Genomic DNA, 27,773 nt, shown 5'->3' with positions numbered 1-27,773 from the left:
TTGCCCATTCTCCCAACCTATCCAAGTCTTTCTACAGACTCCCTGCTTCCTCAACACTACCTGTTCCTCCACCGATCTTTGTATCAGCTGCAAACATGGCCACAAAGCCATCAATTCCGTCATCCAGATCATTAATATATAATGTGAAAAGTAGCGGACCCAACACTGACCCCTGGGGAACACCACTAATCACCAGCAGCCAACCAGAAAGGCCCCCTTTATTCCCACTCTTTGCCTTCTGCCAGTCAGCCAATCTTCTATCCACGCTAGTACCTTTCCTGTAATACCATGGGCTCCTATCTTGTTCAGCAGCCTCATGTGTGGCACCTTGTCAGAGGCCTTCTGAAAATCCAAGTAAACAACATCCACTGACTCTCCTTTGTCTATCCTGCCTGTTACTTCCTCAAAGAATTCCAACAGATTTGTCAGGCAAGATCTCCCCTTAAGGAAACCGTGCTGACTTCGGCCTATTTTATCATGTGCTTCCAAGTACCCTGAAACCTCATCCTTAGTGATGGACTCTAACATCTTACCAACCACTGAAGTCAGGCTAACTGGCCTATAATTTCCTGTCTTTTGCCTCCCTCCCTTCTTAGAGTGGAGTGACATTAGTGATTTTCCAGTCCTCTGGAACCATTCCTGACTCTAATGATCCTTGAAAGATCACTACTAATGTCTCCACAATCTCTTCAGCTACCTCTTTCAGAACCCTGGGGTGTAGTCCATCCGGTTCAGGTGACTTATCCATCTTCAGACCTTTCAGCTTCCCAAGCACCTTCTCCTCAGTAATAGTCACTACACTCACTTCTGCCCCCCCGCCTCTCTTGAATTTCTGGCCTGTTGCTGGTGTCTTCCACAGTGAAGACTGACGCAAAATACTTAATCAGTTCGTCTGCCATTTCTTTGTTCCCCATTACTACCTCTCCAGCGTCATTTTCCAGTGGTCCGATGTCCACTCTTGCCTCTCTTTTACTCTTTATGTATCTGAAAAAACTTTTGGGATCCTCTTTTATATTATTGGCTAACTTACCTTCATATTTCATCCTTTCTCCCCTTACTGCTTTTTTAGCTGCCTTCTGTTAGTCTTTAAAAGCTTCCCAATCCTTTTGCAATTTTGTATGCCCTCTCTTCTGCTTTTATGCTGACTTCCCTCGTCAGCCACGGTTGCCTCATCCTCCCTTTAGAATGCTTCTTCTTCTTTGGGATGAACTGATCCTGCGTCTTTTGAATTACTCCCAGAAACTCCTGCCATTGCTGCTCTACTGTCATCCTCACTAGGGTCCCCTCCCAATCAACTCTGGCCAGCTCCTCTCTCATGCCTCTGTAGTTACCTTTACTCAACTGTAATACCGATACATCCGATTTTAGCTTCTCCCTCTCAAACTGCAGTGTGAATTCTATCATATTATGATCACTGCTTCCTTAGGGTTCCTTTACCTTCAGCTCCTTAATCAAATCTGGTTCATTGCACAACACCAAATCCAGAATTGCCTTTTCCCTAGTGGGTTCGACCGCAAGCTGCTCTACAAAGCCATCTCATGGGCATTCTACAAATTCCTTCTCTTGGAGTCCAGTACCAAGCTGATGTTCCCAGTCTACTTGCATATTGAAATCCCCCATGACCACTGTAGGATTGCTTCTCTTATATGCCTTTCTATCTCCTGTTGTAATTTGTATTCCACATCCTTGCTACTATTCAGAGGCCTTTATGTAATTCCCATCAGGGTCTTTTTACCCTTGCAGTTTCTTGACTCTACCCACAAGGACTCTACATCTTCTGATCCTACGTCACTTCTTGCTAAGGATTTGATTTCATTTTTTTACCAACAGAGCCACCTCACCCCCTCTGCCCACCTGCCTGTCTTTTCAATAGGATGTGTACCCTTGGATGTTTAGCTCCAGACGTGATCTTCTTTAGGCACAACTCTGCGGTGCCCACATCATACCCGCCAATTTCTAACTGCGCTATGAGCTCATCTACCTTATTTCGCAATGCTGTGTGCATTCAAATATAACACCTTCAGTCCTGTATTCACCAACCTTCTTCTCAAATTTGTCTCCATATTGCCTGAAGTTAAATTCTTATCCCTTTCCGAACTTTGTCTTTTTTTTAATTCTGGAGACTTCAGCAAACTCTCCTGCACTCTCCTTCCCTTTTACTTTATCCATACTTTTCCAATCTGTTGAACCCACCCCCTACTATTTAGTTTAAAACCCTATCCACAGCCCTAGTTATGCGATTCACCAGGACCCTGGTCCCAGCATGGTTCAGGTAGAGCCCGTCCCATTGGAACAGCTCCATCCTTCCCCAATACTGGTGCCAATGTCCCACGAATCCAAACCCACTTCTCCCACACCAATCTTTGAGCCACACATTTAACTCTCTGATCTGGAGAAAAGCTGATAGTTTCAGCAGGACATTCTACAACTTCGTCTCACTGACCTGCATTGCCAGGGACACCAGGGCAAATAGTGAGGGGAAAGTAGAATGAAGATGGAGAAAGCAGAAAGGATACAACATCAGCAAGAGATTAGTTTTTATTCTCTCCTAGATGTTTTTAAAGTAATTAAGAAACTTGGTGTGGAGCAAAGACACATGCTCAAGAGGAGGGAGCAGGGAATGAGGGGACCCGGTCAGTTAGATGCCAATGGGGAAGAGGGAGACTTGTCACCAACAGAGAACAAGGAGCAGGGTACTGGTGAAGAAGCTTGAATGGACTTGGTACTTAGCAACCCAATGGAGTAAGGTGAACAGCTGAGATCATGGTATTAGTTCATGCTTGCCATGAAAGCTAAATTCAGGAAATTAATATAGGAACAGAAGACCAAATTGTTTGGAAATGCACAAAAGGCCAGAAGGAGAATTAATTGAGGAGCCATGTTTGAAAACTGATCACGCGGGCCAAAGAGACTTTGTACAGCAGAGAGGACAACCTGTGGTTGAGGTGGGCGATCAACTGCTGGAAGGAGGTTTGTTGGATTCAAGAGACTTTCCCATTTCAGGCTTTCCGGTATTAGAAAGGGCTGCTGATTATTCAGCCCACATCAGTATTCTCACTTCTTCAGTGCCATCTGTTGCATTTATCAAATAAGCACAGAAACAGGCACTTTCAGCCCATCTTGCCGATGCTGACTGCGATGCCTGCGTACATTAATCCCATTTGCCTGCATTCGGCCTGTATCCCTCTGCTCCTTTCCAATCCAAGCATCCACTGATGCCTTTTAAACAGTGTAATTGTATTTGCCTCCACCACCTCTTCTGGCAGCTCGTTCCAGATGTTCACCACTGTCTGTGTGAAAAACTGACCCCTCAAACCTCCTTTACATTGTTCCCCTCTCAGCTTAATCCTGTGTGCTCTAACTCTAGACTGCCCTGCCCCGGGAAAAAGTTCCTGATCACCTCTCTTGTCTATGCCCCCCCATAATTTTATAAACCTCTATAAAGTCACCTCTCAGCCTCCTATGTTCCAGTGAGAATAAACCCAGCCCATCCAATCTGTCCTTATAACCGCAGCCCTCCATTTACTGCAGTCATACTAGGAAGCTGAGGAAACACTTTGAAAGGAGCCCCTGTTGGGAATTATTTTTCATCTGTTGTCTGCAGCAAGATTAAAACACGTTCCTCGGTAAGTTGTGATAAATAATATCAGTAAATTAGCACATTTCTTTCATTGCTCACTGTGACTCACTGGCAGGTATCTGTCACCTAATAACAGACATATCCAAAGAAGCTGCACCTACAAACAGGTGTGAGTATTCACAGTTGCTCGCTATCCCCAGGCTACCTAAGGTTGGGTCAGGCTGCCTCTGTTACAGTTATTAGTCCTTCACTCTGATGACAGCAAACACGTGCTTGAACTCTCCTGTCAGAATAGGGCTTAACTAAACTTGCAAGAATCCATTCTTTAAACCATATGATCACTTGTCTTTCAAAGAATGGTTATCATGGAAAGCAGAGCCTACTAGACAGGGCTACATCCACTCATTCAGAGCTTGTGGAGGAAATATTTCCGCTGCCTTCCGGATGAAATTGGAGTGGAGGGCTGCGAGGGTGGGGCTTGGCACCAAACCCCAGCAGGAGTTACTGGTGACAGTAGAGGGGGGGGGGGGGAATTGTAGTGGAAAAAGGAAATTAGTGGTTTAATGTCAATGCTATGTTATCAGTGGATCTTGGAGTGAGCTGTACCTTTTTCACAGTAGGGCTCTCCATCTTCCATGTGGAAAAGACTGTTCCCAAAAGATTTCCCACAGGCAGCACAGACAAAGCAAGTGGTGTGCCAGGTCTGTCGCAAGGCATGCATCACTTCCTGCAACGGGGAACAGACCTGTCATCAAACCAAGGAACGCTGCATCTCCGAGTATAACATCGAAAATACGTTACCCGAGTACAAAGCATTCCCCCTACAGGGAATTACAGTGCCTTACAGATGACCCGGGTACAATTCCCGCTGCTGTCTGTAAGGAGTTTGTACGTTCTCTCTGTGTCTGCGTGGGTTTCCTCCGGGTGCTCCGGTTTCCTCCCACATTCCAAAGACGTACGGGTTAGGAAGTTGTGGGCATGCTATGTTGGCGCCGGAAGCGTGGCGACACTTGCGGGCTGCCCCCAGAACTCTCTACGCAAAGATGCATTTCACTGTGTGTTTCGATGTGACTAACAAAAATATCTTATCTTACTTCATAGATCAGAGAAAAATGGAACCAACAGTTTGGCATGAAACTGTTGTACACCTTGGAAACAGAAATAAATCGGCAGATTATTACCTAGAAGGGGAGAAAATTCAAAGTACAGAAGTACAAAGGGACTTGGGGGTACCCGTGCAGGATACCCTAAAGGTCGGATCGGCAGCAAGGAAAGCGAATGCTACGTTGGCATTTATTTCGAGAGGTATAGTGTATAAAAGTAGGGAGGTGTTGATGAGGTTCTATGGGGCACTAGTGAGGCCTCATTTGGAATACTGTGCACAGTTTTGGGCCCCATATCTTCGGAAGGATGTGCTGATGTTGGAGAGGGTTTAGAGGAGATTTACGAGGATGATTCCCGGAATGAAAGGGCTTAAGTATGATGAGCGTTTGTCGGCTCTTGGACTGTACTCACTGGAGTACAGAAGAATGAGAGGGGACCTCATAGAAACATTTAGAATGTTGAAAGGACTGGACAGAGTAGATGTGGCTAAGCAGTTTCCCTTGGTGGGTGAGTCCAGGACCAGAGGGCACAATCTTACAGGTTTAAAACAGAGATAAGGAGAAGTTTCTTCAGCCAGAGGATAGTGAATTTATGGAATTCTTTGCCACGTACAGCAGTGGAGGCCCAATCATTGGAGGTGTTTAAGGAGGAGATAGATAGGTATCTAATTAGTCAAGGTATCAAGGGATATGGGGATAAGGCCGGAAATTGGGGCTAGAAAGGAATAGTTTGATTTAAACCAGATTGGAGGACTGGATGGTGAGGGTGGGGTGTGACCAGGTCATTGGACTAGGAGAAGGCAAATTTTGCAGAAGATGGGGAAGGGGTAATGAATTCAGTTTCCCGCTTCTGGTCAATGTACTCTAATTCTTCCTGAGGTTGAGGAAGGACAGTTACCGTTCATGGGATGTTTATCACCCTCTGCACTCACTGCCCGGGCTCATTGCTGAGGACTGCCCAGCAGCTGAAGCTCCAGAGCAGTGGCAAGTCAGAATCTGCCACTGATCTCCAAGGGGCAATTGTATAAAGGTTTAGTTAATGGGTCTATCTCTTTACCAAGGATTTAGCATAGTTCAAGTGCACACAAAATCCTTGATGAGCAAACCCAGAGATCCCCTGATGGTTCAGGGAGTTTATTCAGTGAGTAGCAGAGCTTTACAAAACAGGCAGCTACCATGATGTAGCTGGGGTGTCATCACAGCCTCAGTGTTCCTGGTTACCCCGTGGATACCTGCAAGAGCTGCAATTGGAGAAAACCCAGGGCCTCGAGGCAGGCGAGGGTTGCAGCAACCCCCAGGCACTAAACCACCCCACCACCCTGATCAGCAAGTCAAGAGCCGCCACGACAGCACGGGCAGACTCCAAGCCCGTGTCTGGCGAGAGGAAGAGCAGATCTGTCCAATGGTGGAGGATGGTTCCTGCACTGTGCCCGGTGGGGGTTGAAATCTGTCCGTCACTACAAGGAAATATTGCTAGTGGAAGGATACAAAAGGTGTGTAATAATTTCTGAAAATGAAGGAAACATTCAGCAGGTCAGGCTGTGTCTGCAAGGAGGGGAACTGAGTTGATGCTTTGGATTGATGACCCTTGCGTCCGTGGGTGAAGGGTAAATCACCCAGAGTCTCTGCCCCTGATATCAGCATACATACATTGTTATCTTTTGCTTTTAAACATGCATGAAATATAAACAAAGTAGATTTTGCAGCAAGAGAGTCATAATGTATTTCAGAACTGCTTCCTATAGATGTGGTCCCAGGATACAAGTGGACCAGAGGATAGAGGTGTCGATTCCTCGCTTAGCTCAGTGCTGCCACCTACTGGTTTGTCCATAATACTGTTAGCTGTTAATCTTCACTTACCCCCATGATCTTTGCATTACACTTGGCACAATTTGGAGCAAAGAACTGCTCGTAGCATCGCTCACAGTAAATATTGTTCTGCTCCTCCACAAAGCCAGTATCAACCAGTGAGGTCTTGCAGTAGGTGCAGTTAAACTCTTCTGGGTGCCAGGAACGGCCCAAAGCCACAAGGAAAGGACCTCTGGAGACAGAAAGAGGAATGTTATGTAGTGATACAGCAGTATTCAGGGAAGAGAACACTACTGGTTCAACTAACACACCCTTCCAAACCAGCTATCATTTCACACTGTGATTCTGCAATCAGTAATCCTGCAACACCTTTCCAAATAAGAAATGATCCAATTCTATAAATTTGTACCAACACCCATGGTTCCATTTCCAGAGTACTATTACCCTCTGCTACAGAATTGTTGCCAACATTTCCTGTTAGCTTTTGACATGTGAATTTTAAACTCTATCCTTGAATACTGGATCATACAGAGACTTACAAACCAGAGGCAGGAGAGGTCAGTTCTTCAGAATGCAACCATCACTGATATGGTGATTACCATCCAACACATTCACACTCACCCTGTAAGTTCAATGTGTTACTTGGGAGAGTTAACTTCCCTCGGTGAGCCTCGCTATGTAATGGTCTCAAAAAAATTCAATTCAGGTCAGTTGGGAGACCTGCTCAGCCCCTGATAATCTTTCCCATCAATCCTTGATCTGAATGACACTTTAGTTCTCCATTCCCAAGCAAGTGCCCATTCCTAGTTCAACTGGCCCCACATGTGCTCCCCCGGATGTTCGCCACGAGTCTAATTCTAACCATTCCCGACCCTTTCTCCTATCCTGTCACTCCTTTGGATGAAACCCAAAGCCACACTCAGGACCACCCTGTCTACTCCTGACATCAGCCTCAAACTTGGCCCCCATTCCCCTGGGCTTCCTCTCCATTGCCACAGTATCTATCATCAAGGATCCCCACCATCTGGGCCATGCCCTCTTCTCGCTGCTACTGTTGGGCAGGAGGTACAGAAGCCTGAAGCCCCACACCACCAGATACCTTCCCACAACCAACCTGCACAACCCTAACCCTACCTCAGCAACAGAACACTACAGACCACCTCATGCACTGCCGTGGACTTCAGAATCAGGTTTATTATCACTGACATACGTCGTGAAAGTTGTTGTTTTGTGGCAGCAGTACAGTGCACAGAGTAACGAGAATAACAAGTGAGGACGTTGCCGATTGTATCTTTTTTTTGCTCTAATGTCTTGTTTCGCAGTCTTTTTTCTCTCTCTTCACTGAATAATTTGTATATAATTTATATTCTGTGTTGTCTGTACCTAGGTGCCTGTGATGCTGCTGCAAGTTTTCCACTGTACTGAACCTCACTGTACTTGTGCACATGACAATAATCTCAAATTGACTTAGCTCTTAATCAAGCCCTGTGCTAAAGGGAGACAACAGAAGGATGGCCCCTGCTCATTCTTTCACCGAACAGAACTGCAAGCAAATTCACAGATGTGCCTTGTCTAGAGGAGGTCAAGAAACGGCCGTGTCTGCACCTGATGATACTGTTGCACTGTCCACACAGAGGAGTTCGGCTGCTGGCCGGGAATCGCTCAGCCCTCTGCACCAGGTTGCGGATGCCTCCGGCTGTCTGCCCTGGCAGCGGGACATGCGTGGGCTCGTGGGCCGGAGCTGGAGGCAGGGTCGACACCGGTGGCTTTGGGGGTGCAGAATGTGGCAGGGGTTGGATGTGCTTGGTGAGCGTGGTGGTGCTTTTCCCAGCCTGGAACTTCTGGGCAAAGCTGTCATCCGTTATCCAGGGTGGCCGGCTGCTCGACGTTGGGGCAGCTGCCTGCATGGCTTCTGGAACAGCAGCAGGTTTACCGACGTTAAATGCTGCCGTGCTGCTGTGCACCTGCGCTGGGGGGGCTGAACAAAAGACACAGATAAACGACAAGGTTTCAAACTGCAGCCACAACAAACACTCACAGCCGAATTCTCCAAAGTCTTTTAACTGCCTTGCAGTGTAATTAAATGTTTGGATGCAGCCTGGAGTTCACAGACAAATGCCCATGTAAGACAAAGGAATCTCCCAATGGCGCGAATCAAACAAAATGAAGGACGTGCCCACCGAGTAGACTGGATCTGTACAAGGAGAAATCCCTCATCAGAACACACATTGAGCTGCCTGTTTGCCTGAGCTGATTGTGTGGGATTGCGTAACCTCTTCTGGGGTTACGTCCGTGCCCGTGTGTCCCGGGAGAAGGAGAACACGGTACCCACAGGTACAATGGGGGATTTCTGGGACCAGTGGGTGCCACAGGGGCTTGAGTGCGTTCTGGGTAGAGATACCATGTTATAATTTGAAACTATAAATACTGTGAATCATGCAGCACTGTAATATTGTAGTAATGTGACTCCGTAATCACTGAATAAACAACCTTTGGAAAAGGAAAAGAAAATTCAGCTGCCTGTTCCCCTCACGGACACCGACTGGCTGGATGTGACCAGTAGGTCCCACTCTATGCTGTGGAAGAAGTCACATGGCTTTCTCTCCAGAAGGACAGACCGTTATCGCTTCAGGTCGGAGACCCGGCGTCCGTCTCTCCACAGGTGCTGTCCAGCCTGCTGACCATTTCCAGTGCTCTCGGTTTTTATTTCAGGTTTCCGGTACCTACAGGTTTTTTGATTTTCCGGCACTGTTTCCCTTCCACTCCAGACGTGCTCACCCGCTCCGCACTTGTCGCCAAAGGTGAATTGCACCTTCTCACCTTTTCCAGTCACCACAGCTCCCTCCTCCTGGTTAGAGACCGGGGAAGGGTGTCAGAGGTTCCTCTGTGAGCGGTGGTCATACACCAGGTGGATCTGTACAACACGCCAGCAGTTTCACAGTCTCCTTTACTGGAACCAGCATTCCAGTCCACACCTATTAAACTGACTCATTTTTTTCCCTGATTATTTCCTTACGACACAGAAGGCCAATCAGCCCATCGAGTCCTGTCACACATGGAGTGATCCAGTCAATCCCACTGCTACAACTATTTCCCTGTAACCTTTTCTCTCTCTCACACATTTAAACTCCCGAGCGGCAGGAATGGAATTCATACTGTCCCTGAGCCATTAGTTAAACCTCTGGTTGCAAGCCCAGTAACTTCATCACGATGTGACCAGGTCTCGATGCACTCCTTCACTCAGCCAGCTGTAAGGATATCTAATTAAAGTCTGCTCTTGATCATGGCGCTGGTGCTGAACTGTGTTCATTAACGCCTCCTGGCATGCTCCGTCATGACCTACTCTCCATCAGATGAATTCTTTGGTTTGAATCAGACAAAATACTGCTCAAAATATTACCAACTGTTGAAATAAAAGAGATTCACTTGTCAAATGTATATTTAGAGTAAAACAGAAATGCTGAAAAATAGCCAGCAGGTCAGGCAGAATCTGTGAAGAGAAAATCTGAGAATATTTCAGGACAATAGCCTTGAATTGAATGACTTCCACTGAACCCTGGGCTCAAGTGGCTAATTCAAAACTGGGACACTTTTATTTCTGGGAGTGACAGACATTTTAACCCTTTGAGTACTGTGCCAGAAACAAAGAATATATAACTACAGGGACACAAGAAATTCTGCAGATGCTGGAATCTGGAGCAATACACAAAAAGTGCTGGAGGAACTCGGCAGGTCAGGCAGCATCCGTGGAGGGAAATAAACAGTCGCCGTTTCAGGCCGAGACCCCTTATCAGGACTGGAAGAGGGCAGGAGCCAGAATAAGGTGGGTGGGGGGAGGGGGAGGAGTAGGCTGTTCCCAGGTTACAATACAGATTGAATTTTTTGAGGATGTGACTAAACACGTCGATGAAGGGAGAGCAGTAGATGTAGTGTATGTGGATTTCAGCAAGGCATTTGATAAGGTACCCCATGCAAGGCTTATTGAGAAAATAAGGAGGCATGGGATCCAAGGGGACATTGCAATGTGGATCCAGAACTGGCTGGCCCACAGAAGGCAAAGAGTGGTTGTTGACAGGTCATATTCTGCATGGAGGTCGGTGACCAGTGGTGTACCTCAGGGATCTGTTCTGGGACCCTTACTCTTTGTGATTTTTATAAATGACCTGGATGAGGAAGTGGAGGGATGGGTTAGTAAGTTTGCGGACAACAAAGGTTGGAGGTGTTGTGGATAGTATGGAGGGCTGTCAGAGGTTACAGCAGGACGTAGATAGGATGCAAAGCTGGGCTGAGAAGTGGCAGATGCAGTTCAACACAGATAAGTGTGAAGTGGTTCATTTTGGTAGGTCAAATATGATGGCAGAGTATAGTATTAATGGTAGGACTCTTGGCAGTGTGGAGGATCAGAGGGATCTTGGGGTCCAAGTCCATAGGACGCTCAAAGCAGCTGCACAGGTTGACTCTGTGGTTAAGAAGGCATATGGTGTATTGTCCTTCATCAATTGGGGAACTAAATTTAGGAGCCGAGAGGTATTGTTGCAGCTATATAGGTCCCTGGTCAGACCCCACTTGGAATACGATGCTCAGTTCTGGTCGCCTCACTGCAGGAAGGATGTGGAAGCCATAGAAAGGGTGCAGAGGAGATTTACAAGGATGTTGCCTGGAATGCGGAGCATGCCTTATGAAAACAGGTTCAGTGAACTCGGCCTTTTCTCTTTGGAGCGACGGAGGATGAGGGGGTACCTGATAGAGGTGTATAAGATGACGAGTGGCATTGATCAGGTAGTCAGAGGCTTTTTCCCAGGGCTGAAATGGTGGCCACAAGAGGACACAGGTTTAAGGTGCTGGGGAGTAGGTACAGAGGAGATGTCAGTGGTAAGTTTTTTCCTCAGAGAGTGGTGAGTGTGTGGAATGGGCTGCCAGCAACGGTGATGGAGGCGGATATGATAGGGTCTTCTAAGAGACTGTTGGATAGGTACATGGAGCTTAGTAAAATAGAGGGCTATGGGTAAGCCTAGTAATTTCCAAGGTAGGGACATGTTCGGCACAGCTTTGTGGGCCGAAGGGCCTGAATTGTGCTGTGTGTTTTCTATGTTTCTAATTCTGGTCCCGAGAACTGTTCGTAACCCCAACTGTTCACAAGTCGGAAATGAACCACAGCGTGTGGGGGGGGGGGGGTGGTCACAGAAACAACAGCGTGCGGGAGGGGGTGGTCACAGAAACAACAGTGATGGGAGAGCGATCAGGCGCAGGGACGGCAGCTGCCAGCCAGCCTCACTGACTGGGTGAGTGATTCTGCTGAGTGCCCCCAGCTCTGTTCAGCTCCACCCAGCCTGATTGTTGTGGCTCGGTAGGGGTGTGAGAAGACAAGCAGAAATGCCCCGTTCCCACCCAGCAGAAGGTGCCTGCAGCCCCGCAGTAACCGGTAAATCCACACCCATACATCCCACCGGTCTCCCAAACACTCGGTCGTATGTACGGACTGTTGGTAACCCAGGGAGGCCCTGTAATACACACACACACACACTTGTACACAATATAAATGCATACAGACCCGAACATAATAAAATATATCCTGACATCCCTCCCTCCTCTCTGATGCTTCTCCCCCTACGACGACAGATCTTGCTTTGGTGTGTTACCTTTGGGTGGATGGAAGGGAGCCGGTCTGATACTCGCGGTGCTGACAACCTTCGGTTTGGAAGCGGGCTCTGAGGCTTCTGGATAAGCTTGAGGAGCCACTGGCCTGGCCGCTGTGGTGCTGCTTCTAAAGCTCTCACTGGGGAAGTCAAAAGACAGGACGGAGAGTGAATGAGAAATCGAGGGAAGCACGCAGGATGCCAAAAGGCTGTGAACAGCAGCAATGTCTCGTCAGTGGTTACACAGACCTCCGACCGGGTGATACACCAGAGAGCTGAACCCTAGATAGTCGATGAGCAGCCAACTTCCACCCACAGTTCGGTTACAGATACAAAGGGATTAGTTTTATCCGATTAGACAAGCAGCAAGTTCCAAACTGTTAATCATTATCAGGCCCCAGGTTTGCTCTCACTGCAGCTTTCCTTGGAAAAACAAAGACATTTTCCCTCTTCTTTTTAAATAGGAAGTTTTGCTGTTGGTTGGCACCTTGCTTTAGCCTTCAGTGTTTGGAGTGAAACACTGCGTAAGCACCCAGGAAGACGGTACATGGTCCAGCGTTGAAGTGCAAGGGCACCGGACGTCCTGCGTTCCCTTCACACTTGACCCACCAGGGACCAGCGGGCAGGAGCAGCACTTCAACAACATGGACCTGGTCTGCTGGGCTGGGAAGAATGCAGCCTTGCTGGACTTGCTCCACCGAGCGCTGTACCCATGTCAGCTCACCCAGGCACCTCTCAGCCCCAGTCACAGCGCAGTGAGCAGCAAGACTTGCAACTGGAGGCAAAGAACTGAGCTGAGAGAAGGGAAATGAGGATTCCTCAGCATCCGCAGGGCTAACAGATATGGGAGCTCATCGGATCACAAAGAGCATTGAGAAATTACATCTGGAACAGCCAAGTGGCCTTAATTCTTGGAACCAGGGTGAAGTGCATTGGGTAAACTATCACAAGGCATCACATGGACAAGCACTTTTCATTTAAATGGGCTTCTCTGTCAGGTAATCTTCAAGGACTAAGTAAAAGCTGCCACCGGGGATCGTAGGTTTATCCGGTGTGGAAGTCAAGATAAGATAAATAGCTTTTTGATGTTTATCATTCAACCTGCCCAGCTGGTCACTGGTCAGAAACACAATGTTTTGTAGAAATGGATGGGTTCAACTGAGCCCCTCATTCCATCATTCAGAACTTCAGTGACAAAGGCATCACAGTGCCTCTGATTCCAGGCTCACCCTTGACTCTGATCCGGGACAGGCGAGCAGCAACTGGGAATCTGGTTGGCCATTTCAGACTAGGATTGCAGAAGGACAAACATACACATTGGGCAGGTCTTCCTTTCAGGATCAGGTTCATTGGTGGGCGAGCGTATGCATCTCTTGAGATTCAGAGTAAAAGTCTGAAATAATGCCAGTAGGGTCAGCAGTGAACTCGAACAGCTCTCGTTTCGCTGCTGACCATATTCACCGTGGGCATTTATACAGATCATTGGGCTTACCGAGAGAGATCGGCAGGCACTTCGCTGCATCAGTTCTGTTTGACACTTTAATACAGTTAGTAACATTGGAAATAAACATTTGTACAGCAAGAGACATCTAACATGGGCACCACTGGATTACACAGAAACATCTCTGAAAGGGACCCAGAGATTAAGTATTAGACCAGCTGTTGAAAGAGTTATTTAATTCGAGCTGAGAATGGGAGATGACAACATTCAACAACAGACTGAGAAACTCCATCTCTGACAGGAACCCTGCCAGCAACATTTTGCACTGGGGACGGAACTGTACACAATCTGCCCTGATGAGATAAGATTCAAGATATTAAGTCTAAGATAAGATTTAACCCTCGGCTGATGCCAATCACCACAGTTCCCTAGAATTGAGTGAGTACATTTATTTTGTACCGATGTATCTTAACTCTCCAGTGCAGGCTTGCTTCACCAAACTCCTGTCCTGGAGAGGGAAGCAAACCAGAAAGAACTGAAGGTTGCCCATGAACATCCCACACTCACCATTCCTCGCACCTTCCTTTCCCAGCATTTATTCCAAGTTTATTTAAGAACGAGTGGAGACACGGAGAACTCACTGGCAGCAGACTGGAGGATGTGTTACATGAAGGTTAGAGCATCCTATGATGCAATCCACTGTCTCAAGCCACTGACAACCCTATCGGATGCAGTCCAGTCTCTGCATTTAAAACTACACAATGAGTTTGCCATGGGCTGATCAATTGGAGACTTGGTGTGTCCTCAGTAACTTGTTCTACCTCAAGGTCGGAAACAACAGGAAATGATCATCTTCCCTGATCTCTGTCACAGAATTCTGCAGTCTGATGGCACACGATGCCCCAAATGTGACAGACTTGACTTAGGCATTCTGAATTTTAGCCCTCAAACTGCTCCTGCTCCTCAAAGCCTGGTAGATGGATCATGGTAATAGAAACCCTTGTATTAGTTAAGAAACACCTCATTTCTGATGGGGAGTTGCCAACTACACCAGCATGTGAGTTGGATCCATCACTTTCTATAGAGCTACAACTTCAGAGCAATGTTGCTCTTCTGTAGGTTGGCACCTTCGAAGTTAAAGAGCAAACACAAATCATTTACAGAATTTCACCGCAGCTGGGTTTCAATTCTGAAAAATCCAAAGATCTGTTTCAGATTTTTCCAGAATTGAAATTTGGGAAAGGAAGAGATTAATATCTTGCTGCTCAAACAGAAAGAGCCTCGGTTAAGTACAGAAACACGCCTGGCGCGGGAAGGAAGCAGGAAGTGTGCAAGTGCAATGTGAATACTTTGCATCTCTGTTAATGGACCAATATCGCACTGCATTAGTGCTGTTACCAACTTGTACCGACAAATCTGTAAGCATATACCTAGTCCTTATGGTGTGAGCAGATTCAGTCTGGTAGTTAAGAGAGGAAGATGTTTTCTGCTGCCAGCTGTGTTTAAAAGGAGACAAAAAAGTCATAGAGTCACAGAACATGGAAACAGGCCCTTCGGCCCAACTGGTCCATGCCAACTGTCTTGCCCAGTGAGCCCATCCCATCTGCCCGTGTTTGGCCCATAGCCCTCCAAACCTCCCCTATCCATGTTCTTATCTAGACGGCTTTTAAATGTTGCTAATAAACTCAATAGTATCTGTGACTGATATCACACAATTATTTACACTGCCACAGTGACTGAAATATATGGTACACTTTCTCCCGTGCAGCAGAGACTGCTGACATCCTGCAACTCCATTTGTTTTCCTTGTTAAAATATATTTAACTTGGAGACTAACTGTAGAACAGAGAAAAGCACAAAATATTATTTTCCATTGAGATCTGATTTTATTTGGCCAGAGCAGGAAGTGCATACACTACCTGTAACTTACCAAAAGTAAAAGCAGCTTCAGAAGAGCTGAACTGCACACAAAACTGTGTCCAAGATTGGTGCTTGGAAATTAGTGCTTGGAGCTTTGCAAGTTGAGGCTCTGAGCAAGGACATGCACTTCACAGAGTTAAGCTGGCAAGTTCCATCTCCAACCTGGACTCCTACATTACTTAACTATGTGCTGGGAGCAGATTTGTACAAAATTTGGCCCAGAGTCCTAAGTCACAAAGAATACTTAACTCTATGCCTACAGCGTAAAGCACTGCAGTTCCTGAAAATTAAGACTTGTATACCAGTGCACAGTGAGTGTTACCTCTCGACTGCCTGGGTTAGGGTGGGATCTCCATGTCAATTTAATATCATGGAAAGAACATGTTTATATTCTGAACTGCAGTGGCCCAAATGTAATTATCTGTCTGACCATGTTAACCACCTTCCTTATTGTCACACGGTTGAAGTGTTGACTGAAGGGATCAGAACAAAAACAAACATTGCTCAAGATTTACCGGATGAAAAATAGGGGAAGGTTTTTAACTTGCTGCTTGGGCATGGACTTTGTGATGTGAAGCAGCCTCCTGTTACAAAATGCACACATTATCTGGTTAAGCCGATTCACACACTGGCTTTGTAACGGATAGCTGATTTTTAGATTAAAAAAACAAAAAGGCCAGTTAATGGATTTTAGCTCTTTCATCTGGAGTCATGGACTTCATTTAAAATAAACTCCAGTATCATTTCTGGCCCATATGTTCCTGTTTAAGCATTACTTTTATGCGACCACAGAGAAAGGTTTGCCAAGTCTGGTCCAATGAAAGCTGTACTGGATGATGATTTTTATAAGGTCATTTTATATTGGTTCATCAGCGATCCAATTCTCTCTATTGAGAGTGCTTAAAATAACTGAGCTTTAAGATAGCTTTCTTCACAAGCTCCCACCAGGTTGATATGGGTGCCCAGCGGGCATCTAGATTGTTGGTCTGATGCTGAGGAAGCCTTGGGCTACCTGTTCTAACACAATGCCAAATTTCTAGGGTGTTATGGCCAGCATTTACCATTCACCATTTACTTCTGGGCCAGTGGTGGGTGGGGAAGTGGGCGGGTGGGGAATGCTACCATAAGCACCCCTTGAACTTGTCATGGAAGTCTTGTTCCCAATCACATGCCTGACTGGAAATGCCTACTCCCCTGGTCAGGGCAAAGTGTCCTCAGCTTTTCTGCCAGGGCCTTATATCCCAGAGGAGAAAGGACAATGTCCCAACACAATGCAACTCCCCAGAGAAGATCGTCTTGCATTTGGATTAGATTTAAGCACAAATCCTGAAATTATATTTTAACGAACACACAAACAGTATTGGAGAAAGGAACGTGGGAAAGATTAGCAACTGAATACCTGTTTAGAGCGCAGAGGGACTGCTTCATTGTTACCCAAGTATCCATCACAGACAGTAAAAGCAGCTTCCAAGATAATTAGTGCAACCATGGATTAAGTGTGATTATTATTAAAAAAAAGTCTTTTTTATAAAAGCTCATTCGTATTGAAACAAAACTCAAGAGAAATCCCACACAGTGGTAAAAGGTAAGATCGTTCTTAACTGGATGTTACTGCTGCGATTTAGGCAGAAGGTGTGAGGAGGAGGGAAGAAGCATCTGCTGGCTTCATGCTGTCCACATGAGGAGGGTAGATATGGAACATTTATAGAGTCCCAATGCCGAGGGAAGATTCATTCTGAAATGTGTTACAATTATCACCTGAAATAAAATACTTCTGAGTACATTTGTTGTTTACAACTGCTTGGTGTTGCAGATATAACACGCTGAACATTTTACACCTGTCAGCTTCCGACACACTTAATTCCTACTTCCAAAACCTGTCACGTTGTAACGACACCTCAGTGCTATAACAGCCAGGATGGTGCAGTTACACTGTGACAAGTCCATACAGTCAGTTTCCATTGTAAGCATCGACATAGGAATTTCCAATAAAGGAAATTCATAAACAACGAGAGACATTAAAATGAAGAGATGTCCTGGTCCAATTCCCGGTGCTCTTTAACCTTGTTTCAGCTGAAGGTAATGCAGAGTGGATGTTACTCCCATCCCTTCTGCCCAAATCAATGGGTTCTGCCTGTCCCTCTCACTCCTTATTAGCCTGTCACTTTTCTGCTGCAGTGCCCGAGCTGGTGTCGGAGGGCGAGGGCAGATGCCCATGGAGAACAGACTCTGAGCAACCTGGTGCTGACCACCTGTGAGAGGGAGGTGGACCCACCAAGGAAGACCAGGTAGATAGTGGACTATGTAATGGGAGGATTTCTTGGTGATCTTTTGTTATTATAGAATCATAGAACAGTACAGCACAATACAGGCCCTTCGGCCCACAATGTTGTTCCAAACTTTAAACCTCGCCTAAGACTATCTAACCCCTTCCTCCCACATATCCCTCTATTTTAAATTCCCCCATATGCTTATCTAGCAATCTCTTGAATTTGAGCAATGTACCTGCCTCCATCACCGCCCCAGGCAGCGCATTCCATGCCCCAACCACTCTCTGGGTGAAAAACCTTCCTCTGACATCTCCCTTGAACTTCCCACCCATTACTTTAAAGCCATGTCCTCTTGTATTGAGCATTGATGCCCTGGGAAAGAGGCACTGGCTGTCCACTCTATCTATTCCTCTTAATATTTTGTACACCTCTATCATGTCTCCCCTCATCCTCCTCCTCTCCACAGAGTAAAGCCCCAGCTCCCTTAGTCTCTCCTCATAATGCATCCTCTCTAAACCAGGCAGCATCCTGGTAAATCTCCTCTGCACCCTCTCCAACGCCTCCACATCCTTCCTATAATGAGGCATTACAGCATTATGGCATTAACTCAATGGGACTAGAGGCACTGGGATTAAAAGACACTTGGACAGGTACATGGATAGGAAAGGTTTAGAGGGATATGGCCCAAGTGTGGGCAAATCTTATCTTAGATGGGCATCTTGTTCAGCATGGAGGAGTTGGGCCAAAGGGCCTGTTTCTGTGCTGTGAGTCCAGAGGCATTTTAGAAGAACACAGTGGCTGGAGGCTACAGAACTCTTGTGGTCAAACGCAAGCCGACAGTAAGCTAACAGCTGCACTCCCACTGGGGTTGCTCGGGGGCAGCTGGAAAGCACAGATTCTGAGGGGAGGGTTCTCCTGCTCGCCCTCCTTAACACTGCCCGAGAGCTGGGAAGTCAGAGCAGGGACTGGGAGGAATCCCAGAGCCACCTGTCTCCTTCAGCCTCCCTTCCATCAACCAAACCGTGACCCCCTCCCAGAGCATCAGATGAGGTGCCACCACCTACCACTGCAGCACCATGGCCCTGAGCTGCCCCTGGATTGGCACCGCTGTGCTCAGGGGCACCAGCCCCTGGATTGGCACCGCTGTGCTCAGGGGCACCACTGGCAACTTGCTCCTGGTGCAGCAACAACAACCTGAAGGATGTTGCCAGACGCCACGATCTCCTGCTTTAATTTTGGAGGCACAGAGTCACTCAACATGGAGACTGGCCCTTCGGCCCACTGAGTCTATGCTGACCATCAGCTGCCCAATTACACTAATCCCATTTTCTCCCCACATTTCCGTCAACTCCCCCCAGATTCTACCCGTCACCTACACACCAGGGACAATTTACAGCGGCCAATTAACCTACCAGCCTGCATGTCTTTTGGATGTGGGAAAAAACCAGAGCACCCGGAGGAAACCCCCGCAATCACAGGGAGGACATGCAAACTCCACACAGACAGTGCCAGAAGTCAGGATTTAATCCGGGTCACCGGGGCTGCAAGGCAGCAGCTCTGCTAGCTGCACTGCCCAGTGTTTCATTTCCAAACAGAGTGATCCTGATGGTGGTGATCGACAGAAGGAGAGCACGTGGGGAGTCCGACTACCTCGTAACTGATCGCCTGATGGCTAAGTGCTCACATCACAGTCCCCTGCCCCAGTATCTCCACACTCCAAACACGAGTCTCCTCACAGTAAAGGAAAAATTAAAGGACAAGTCATCTTGCTCTGCATTCTGCATCCCAACACTGCTAAAGCAAAAGGACTTCCATTCATTTAGCACCTTTTACAACCTCAGGCGATCCCAAAGCACCTTTCCAGCAACCGTGCTGTTGCCTGTTTTGTATAAAGCACAGCAAGCTCCCACAAACAGCAAGCTACTGACCAGGTCGTTGGTCGTCACTTGTGGGATAACTATTGGCCAGGATACTGGGGATAACCACTTGCTCAAAGTACAACCTTGGGATCTTGAAGACTGCGGATGCTGGAATCTAGAGCAAAAAATAAGCTGATGGAGGAACTCAGCGGGTCAGGCAGCATTAGTGGAGGGAAATGGACAGTTGACGTTTCGGGTCGAGACCCTTCCTCTGGACTACCATGGGATCTTTGATGGCCACCAGAGGGCAGATGTGAGCTCAGCTCAACCTCATACAGCTGCATAACTCTGTGTTACAACCAGGGTAATGCTCTCAGTTCTGAGGTCGGGCTGGAATCCATAACCTCTTGACTCAGAAGCCAGCACTATACCAAGTGAACCATGGCTCACAGTCAGCAGAAGACTTTGTAATGGGAACAGTGCCCAGTATCGTATCTAAGAAAGGGGAGGCAGAGTAACAGGAACATCTTCTGCCTGAGAAACTGCAATATATCTGCAACACACCAATTAATACCTTAGCATACACTGAAATTCATTTTGTATATTTAATATGGATAGAATTCAGGATGAATTCTCCAACTCGTTACGTTGTTATTTCTAGGGCTTGCTATCCATTTAAAAATTCATGTTTATCCGTATATGCTCTGCACATGTGGCCCTTTGCAGGATTAGTTTCCACAGATTCATGGTACCTCATCTTTGCTTTTCCCAGAGGAATGGAACTAGGTCGTGTTCTTTTGGGTAAAGAGGACGCGTTGATAAGTGGAGTAATTTGAATCGCCTCCAAGGCAGTCCTTGGTTTGGGTGACTTGACATCGAATCTACCCCACAAAGAATTTTAGAAAAACACATATTATGAAGATGTTAAAGTTCATTTCACCAGTTTGGATCTTTGCTGACCTTTGCTCCCACAGATGCCTCTCCAGTTCGAAGCTTGAGAAACGTCTCCTTCCCTGTGAGCTCAGACCGTGGGAGTTGCCAGGATAATTTGGTCGAGGTATCCAACCAATCCCCCAGCCAGCCAGCAGAGGGCAGTGCATTGACCAGCAGCAACAAGCTCTGTCGACCCTGCTTGTCTGCACAGTGGTGCTGCCCAGATGTTGCATGACAGTGATTCACCAAGGGGTGCTGACCAGATGTTGCACCCCAGTGACACCCCCTGGGCTAGCCTGGGGTGCAACATGTGGGAAGCACTGGATGTTGCACCCCAGACTAGCCCAGGGGTGCTGACAAGCTGTTGCACCCCAGTGACTCACCAAGAGCTGCTGACCAAATGTTGTACCCCAGGGGTACTAACCGGCTGTTGTAACTCAGTGACCAGCCCAGGGTTACTACCCAGATGTTGCACCCCAGTGACTCACCAAGGGTGCTAACCAGATGCTGTGCCCAGTGACCAGCCCTGGGATGCTCTCCACATGTTGTGCCCCAGTGACTCACCCAGGGTTGGGCCAGATGTTGTACAGCAGCAGTTATCACAACCAAGGTCACTGACCCACAAAGGACAAGCGCTCAGAGCAGAGCAACCCTCACCCCTCACGACCGGTCCTACATCCTCCGCGAGACCCGCCGGTGTTGACACTTTCCCAGCTCCCAGCCACCGCTGTGTTCTTACATCTCCCTGCAACCACCTCACGAACAACTTATAATAGGATGTGAGCAGAACCCTTGTTTGATTTGCCAACGGCACATTCTATAATGGCCAGGCAAGACATAGCCTTTAAGAAATAAAGCAAGTTTAATCCTTGAAATATAACCCGTGTTACACTTGCCCAGACACTCACAGATCCTCTGACAGCAACAACTGCAGTAATTATCAACACCACTAACACCACCGAACATCTGTGACCTTCTGACTTGAGAAGGATGTTTCTACCTCTTGACCACCAGGACCTATCGAAGCAGGGACCGAACACTTTCGGCACAGCTACAGAGAAAACCCTCAGTGGGATCCTTAGCTTAACAAAAGTCATACCTGTTCCCCGCATTTTCTAGAGAACAAACACACTTTAAGTCATCAATGAAAAGAAACCGTTGTTTGCTTAAGGAGAGTACTATTTAAAGGACGTTGCTCCCCCAGGTAAATGGGGAGTAGGGCATCGGAGAGGCAGTTCACAGCAGAATCATATTTACAAAATCTGCTCTTCAGTCTCCTTCCTACAGATTTTCAGGATAATGGGGGGCTGTGCTCTGCTGGTGGGACGGTCAGTCAGATTAGCTGGTGGACTGCAGATGATGTCAAACACACACCAGCCTGTGGAACAGGAGGACAACCAGAGAGGGGTGCCGGAGTCTGCCCCACTGTTGTGGCCGAGGTGAGAGGGGATGTGAAGGCCCCGTCACGTTGGCAGGGTGCCGGTGATACAGCCTGCACCCCTCCGAAACAGGAAGGTGGCTGCCGTCCTCCTGGCTCCCTGAAAGCCTGAAAAGTTTCCAAACCAGCCGCTCCTCCCGTTAAACAAGTGGGTACCTTTGAGGATTGTGTGTCCCTGCGGACGAAACAGGACAAAAACTGCCCCATGAACCTCGACTGTTGTAGATTACAGCAACCTTGCTGCATCACTCAGCGATCTGAGGTCCATGGATGTTTTGGCCATGATGAGTTGACCACCACTTGCACCTGGCCAGGCTCTGGACAGCAATGCTCTGCAGTATTTGTTTCTGCCACTGGGTGTCAGCAACACGCCATGGCTCCGATCTCCACCAGCACTGGGAGAACAAACATGCAGCAAACGTGCGTTGGGCCACGCGTGACGGTGCGAGGGCCACCGCAGCAGGAAGCCACTGTGCATGAAGCCCAAAGCACGGTGCACCACAGCACAGAGCTTTACACATTCAGTCACTGCAGAGGAAAACAAGGAGGGAAAATATAAGCTGCTGGAGGAACTCAGCGGGTCAGGCAGCATCTGTGGAGGCAGAGGGGCGGTCGACGTTTCTGCACCAGGACTAAGAGCGTAGGGGGGAGGCAGAGAGTGGTAGGTGGAACCAGGTCAGGGAAGTGTGATGGGCAGGGGGAGCGGTGGGGGAGGGGATGGGGTCCTGGGTGCAGGTTGCAAGGTGGGTTAGGGGGGAGAGGGGAGGGTTTGATGCCCCCAAACCCTTGAGCTCCCAGAGTGCAGGGGGTGAGGGGGCGTGGGATCAGCTGATGGGGAGGGGTCTGGGTTTGGCTGGGGAGGGGTCCTGGTTTGGCTGTGGTCGTAAGCAGGGTTGGGGGGGGGGGGGGGCTCCCACCGTCAGAGTCCAGGGGCCCAGTCCATCCTCTGGGCCTCACGCCCACCACACAGGCTCCTGGGAGGGCAGGCAGCTCCATCCACAGAGCAGGCATCACCAATGGGATCGGCCCAAGCACCATCCACATGGACACAGCGGCTGATGGAGGTCCTGCCGGGGAGGTCGGGGCTCCTCCGTCTGGGAGGAGAGCTGCAGGCTTGGAGATCAGTGCAGGGAACCCTGCAGAGTTGAGCAAATAGCTCTGCGGACATCATAATAGATTCGGCCCCCTGCTGACCGCCCTGGCCTATCCCCACACTCCTGCTTCTCCTGATGAAATTTCACCTCTGACGCACACTTGTGTCGGATTACACAGCAGGAATTCTGGCTCCTCGCGTCAGGTTTTGAGTTATCCCATACCTCAGCAGGAATAGGGAATGAGAACACTGCTAGTTGAGGAGCCCTCCCAACAAGACAGAAGCCCCAGTGATGAGCATCAGGTATCCTGGTCTCACACTTGTTTCAGCAGCCACCCCCTCTCTCCGGGAACCCGTCACCTCCTCCCACACTCCCCATCCCCAGTCTGACGTCAGCTTTGGCCCATTGGCTCCAACCTCTCCTCCCTGCTGTGACCTTGCACTTGGTGAAGGTTCATGGCCCTTTATGAAGAATTCACAGTTAAAATATTTTGACACACATTGTTAAATCTAATTTTCACAATAAAAGAAGCAATCCAGGGATTTGAAAGCCGTTTGATCACAGACCCAAGGCTGTAACCTGCGTGTTTACACATGGCAAGAAATCATTTCATCTGGATTTTTCAGAATTTACTGAGTAAATGAATGTCTGATTTTAATCAAACGAGGTTTTGTTCTTCACCCGATGTGATTCTCTCCAAGGACTTCCCACACTTCAGGCCGGTACACGACCCCAGCGCCTTGTTGATTTGTTTAAGACTACTGTTCCTTCAGATCCAGTCACAACCACCTCAGGATCTGAAAACAATCCAGCTTCTCAATCCAAAGCAAACAAAGATTTGGATGAGCCTTGGTCAGTCAGAAGCCACTGGGATCCGGGGGGAATTTGCTCTGGTCTTTAACCGAGAGGGACAGTCAGACTTCCTCAGCTCCAGTCAATGGAGAAACTTCTCCTCAGCGCACCCTCACACTGAACAAACTCTTCCCTTACACCATTCACTCCTTCCCCGACACTCGGTCACGTTCCACAGCACGCAGGTTAGCGCAGTCGGAAAGAAAACCACAGATCTTAATAGGGCAGACCCATTGTCTGTGTGCTGGCACTTGTAAATTCTTTGGGTGCTGGAGGGATTCACTGCAGATCTTCTCAGGGTCTGAGACCCACCGTGGGAGCTCCTCAGGGTCTGAACTGGCGCCACGGGCCGTGGTGAGACTGAGCTCAGTCCCGCTGCATATGGAAGTATTGACACGTGTCAGCGAGGACCTGTTCTTCACCGGTTACCGTGGGTGCCACCCTGAACCATGTGGACGTGGGATAATTGGACTGTGTGATGGTTTTACCATGGAGTGGCTGGAGTGAGTGGTGACTTGCTCTTTTGAAGGTGGCCATTGTCTGATACCCCGCGTGGCACAAGTGTTCTCGTTACTGCCCCAGGGCAAATGTTGCGGCTTTCACTGCGGATGGGACTGTACGGTGCACCATCCATGATGGACAGCTCACTTTGGATCTCACAGTGGGTGTCAGACCCTGGGGAGCTCCCGCGGTGGGTCTCAGACCCTGAGGAGCTCCCACGGTGGGTCTCAGACCCTGAGGAGCTCCCACGGTGGGTCTCAGACCCTGAGGGAACGAGGGAGAATCAATGCCACAATGACACACACAGCACAGCTGGCAACCACAGGCACAGCACAGCCCAGACATTTGCAGACTCACATCAGCGCAGTGAGTCTGCGAACGTCTGGGCTTTCAGCAGTGCAGCCCCTCAGTCTATCAGGTGTCTGGCGCAGATGTCCTGAGTGGGAAGTCCTGCCCAACTTCACCAAGTCCTTTCCAAACCGCACTTTCTATCCCAGGACCAATCCACGTTGACCTCCTGCATCTCAACCCGGTTCTCAAATAGCGACGCCCAGCTATTCACCTGAAAGCTGCCTGTCCTTGTTAACTCCCACCCGCGTTGCTGGAACACACTGCCAAGTTTAACACAGAGACACAGCCATACCTTTCCCGTTGCCCTGAACCACTTTTTGATGCCAAGTTATGGACCGCACACCTCCATTTCTCCCCGACCGCCGCAGCCTCATCCACGTCTCTGAAAGCTGAACCCGAACCTTCTCACCAGGTGGAACGGTGGGCTATGGCTTGACACTCACCTACCTGGCCACACCTACAACATGTAACACTGATCCCAGGCACTTCAGCCAAGGGGGGTAACCCTGCCATTTAGTCTGCAGGAAATCTCTGACCGACTGCCATCGAAACAAATCTGAGTTGATATGGTGCTGCCTGAAACCACCGTGCTCAGTGAACACTGGCAGACCCTGAGGTTGTAAGGATCATGCAAAGCTGGAGAGGCATGGGGGGTCCGTGAGGGAGATAGAGGATCCTCATGGTGGGCAGGAGGTAGCAGAGCAGATCCAGCTTTGGAAAGTGGCAGCCCTTCACACCGAGAGCTAAAGCAAGGAAACAAACAGAAAATGCTGGCAGCATCTGCGGAAAGAGTCAACCTATCAACCAGGTATATTGATGGACAGTTTATCCCCGTGGCAATCCTGGCCTCACCCTTAGGAGAGATTCCCTTTGTCCCATCCTCTCTGCAATTTAGATCTAACTTTCTTTTTCCCTTTCGCAGTTTTCATGAAGGGACTTCAACCTGAAAGGTTGACTGTTTCTCCTCCACAGATGCTGCCAGACGCACTGAGTGTTTCCAGCATTTTCTACTTTTGTTTCAGATTTCAAGAATCTGCAGACATTTGGATTTGCACACACACCAGATGGACCAAAGAGCCATCAGCACGCCCCAATTCCACATGTCTGTCTACTCTGGAACAATTCAGCCTTTAAACTGAACCAAACTGTCTCACCCTGCATTAGAACCATAGAGATACAGCACGGAAACAGGCCCCTCGGCCCACTGAGCCTGTGCTGACTATCAGCTACCCATTTACATCAATCCCGCGTTCATCTCATTTACTGTTCTCCCCACATTCCCATCAACTCCCCCCAGATTCTACCCCTCACCTACACACTGGCTAAACTTACGGTGACAAATTAACCTACCAACCCACATATTTCTGGGACGTTGGAGGAAACCCGGGGAAAGCCCATGTGGATATTGGGAGAACGTGCAGACTCCACACAGACAGCGCCTGAGGTCAGGATTGAACCCGGATCTCTGGAGCAGTGAGGCAGCAGCTCTACGTCTGTGCCACTGTGCTGTCAGCGAGAAAACTACTTTCTTCACATAAGAGTCAAACAGAAAGCCCATCAAGTCCCCACGTACATTAATCCTACACTGATACCATTTTATTCTTCCCATTTTGCTATCCACTCCCCCAGAGCTAACCAAATCTGTTCTGAGTTATTGAAGAGGTAACGCTGGCTTAAGACAAAGAAATTCCATTGTTGCACTCTCAGGGTTGACTCTGCACTGGTAAGGCGTCAACCGCTGGAGACAGCAGGACATCAACAGCTAACAGCACCAACAAAATGCAGTCTCTGTTCCAAGCCTACTCCGGCCCCATGCCTCAACTCTTTCTCCTCTATATCGACGACTGCATTGGTGCCACCTCTTGTACCCATGCAGAACTCGATAGTGTCATAAATTTCACCACAAAATTTTCACCCTGCTCTCCAATTCACTTGGACTATCTCTGACACCTCTCACTCCTTCCTCGATCTTTCCATCTCCATATCAGGAGATTCCTTATCGACTGACATCTTCTACAAACCCACTGACACCACAGCTACCTCGATTACAGCCCCTCCCACCCTGTCTCTTGCAAGCATGCAATCCCTTTTTCTCAATTTCTCCACCTCTGCCGCATCACGGCAGGCACAGTAGTGTAGCAGTTAGCGTAACGCTATTACAGCGCCAGTGACCCGGGTTCAATTCCGGCCGCTGTCTGTAAGGAGTTTGTACGTCCTCCCCGTGGCTGCGTGGGTCTCCTCCGGGTGCTCCTGTTTCCACCCACATTCCAAAAGATGTACAGGTTAGGAAGTCGCGGGCATGCTGTGTTGGCGCCAGAAGCGTGGCGACACTTGCGGGCTGCCCCCAGAATATTCTACGCAAAAGATGCATTTCACTGTGTGTTTCGATGTACATGTGACTAATAAAGATATCTTATCTGCTCCCATGATGAGGTTTTCCACTCCGGGACATCCAAGATGTCCAACTTCTTTACTAAACCAGGGCTTCCACCCGACTGTGGTCGAGAGAGCTCACACCCACATCTCTGCCATTTCCCGCCCCTCCCCTCCCAGACCCAATAGGGATAGGGTTCCCCTTGTCCTCACATTTCATCCCACCAGCCTACGTATCCAACACATCATTCTCCACCATCTCCAATGGGACTTCAACAGCAAGCACGTCTTCCCCTCCCCCCCTCTTTCTGCCTTTCACAGGGACTGCTCTCTCCACGACTCCCTAGTTCACTCCTCCCCCACCCCCCGCCCCCACCACCCATCCATCCAGTTCCCACCCCGGGAACTTTCCACTGCCCCCGCCATAGGTGCAACACCTGCCCCTACACCACCTCCGTCACCTCCTCCAGGGACCCAAACAGTCCTTTCAGGTGAGACAGAGATTCACCTGCACCTCCCTTAATATCATCTACTGCATTCGGTGCTCCGAGTGTGGCCTCCTCTACATTGGTGAGACCAAACGCAGACTAGGTGACCGTTTCACAGAGCACCT

General features: G+C 48.5%; 1 protein-coding gene across 1 annotated transcript in view; it reads right to left on the bottom strand.

The window, feature by feature from the left end:
* Window positions 1–27,773, bottom strand: part of ldb3a (LIM domain binding 3a) — a 143,677-nt gene that overhangs the window by 3,037 nt on the left and 112,867 nt on the right. Inside the window, exons 14-22 of the mRNA XM_052041333.1 lie at window positions 24,584–24,700; window positions 22,907–23,125; window positions 22,296–22,517; window positions 21,809–21,929; window positions 18,824–18,934; window positions 12,132–12,268; window positions 8,098–8,470; window positions 6,544–6,724; window positions 4,187–4,307 (exon numbers count right to left, since the gene is read on the bottom strand). Coding sequence (XP_051897293.1) covers window positions 4,187–4,307; window positions 6,544–6,724; window positions 8,098–8,470; window positions 12,132–12,268; window positions 18,824–18,934; window positions 21,809–21,929; window positions 22,296–22,517; window positions 22,907–23,125; window positions 24,584–24,700 — 1,602 coding nt within the window. The remainder of the gene's footprint in view (window positions 1–4,186; window positions 4,308–6,543; window positions 6,725–8,097; window positions 8,471–12,131; window positions 12,269–18,823; window positions 18,935–21,808; window positions 21,930–22,295; window positions 22,518–22,906; window positions 23,126–24,583; window positions 24,701–27,773) is intronic.

The sequence above is a fragment of the Pristis pectinata genome, chromosome 30, assembly GCF_009764475.1.
Source record: "Pristis pectinata isolate sPriPec2 chromosome 30, sPriPec2.1.pri, whole genome shotgun sequence".
NCBI classification, from domain to species: Eukaryota; Metazoa; Chordata; class Chondrichthyes; order Rhinopristiformes; family Pristidae; genus Pristis; species Pristis pectinata.
Note: the sequence above shows the minus strand (reverse complement) of the source record. Positions and strands in the feature narration are given on the sequence as shown.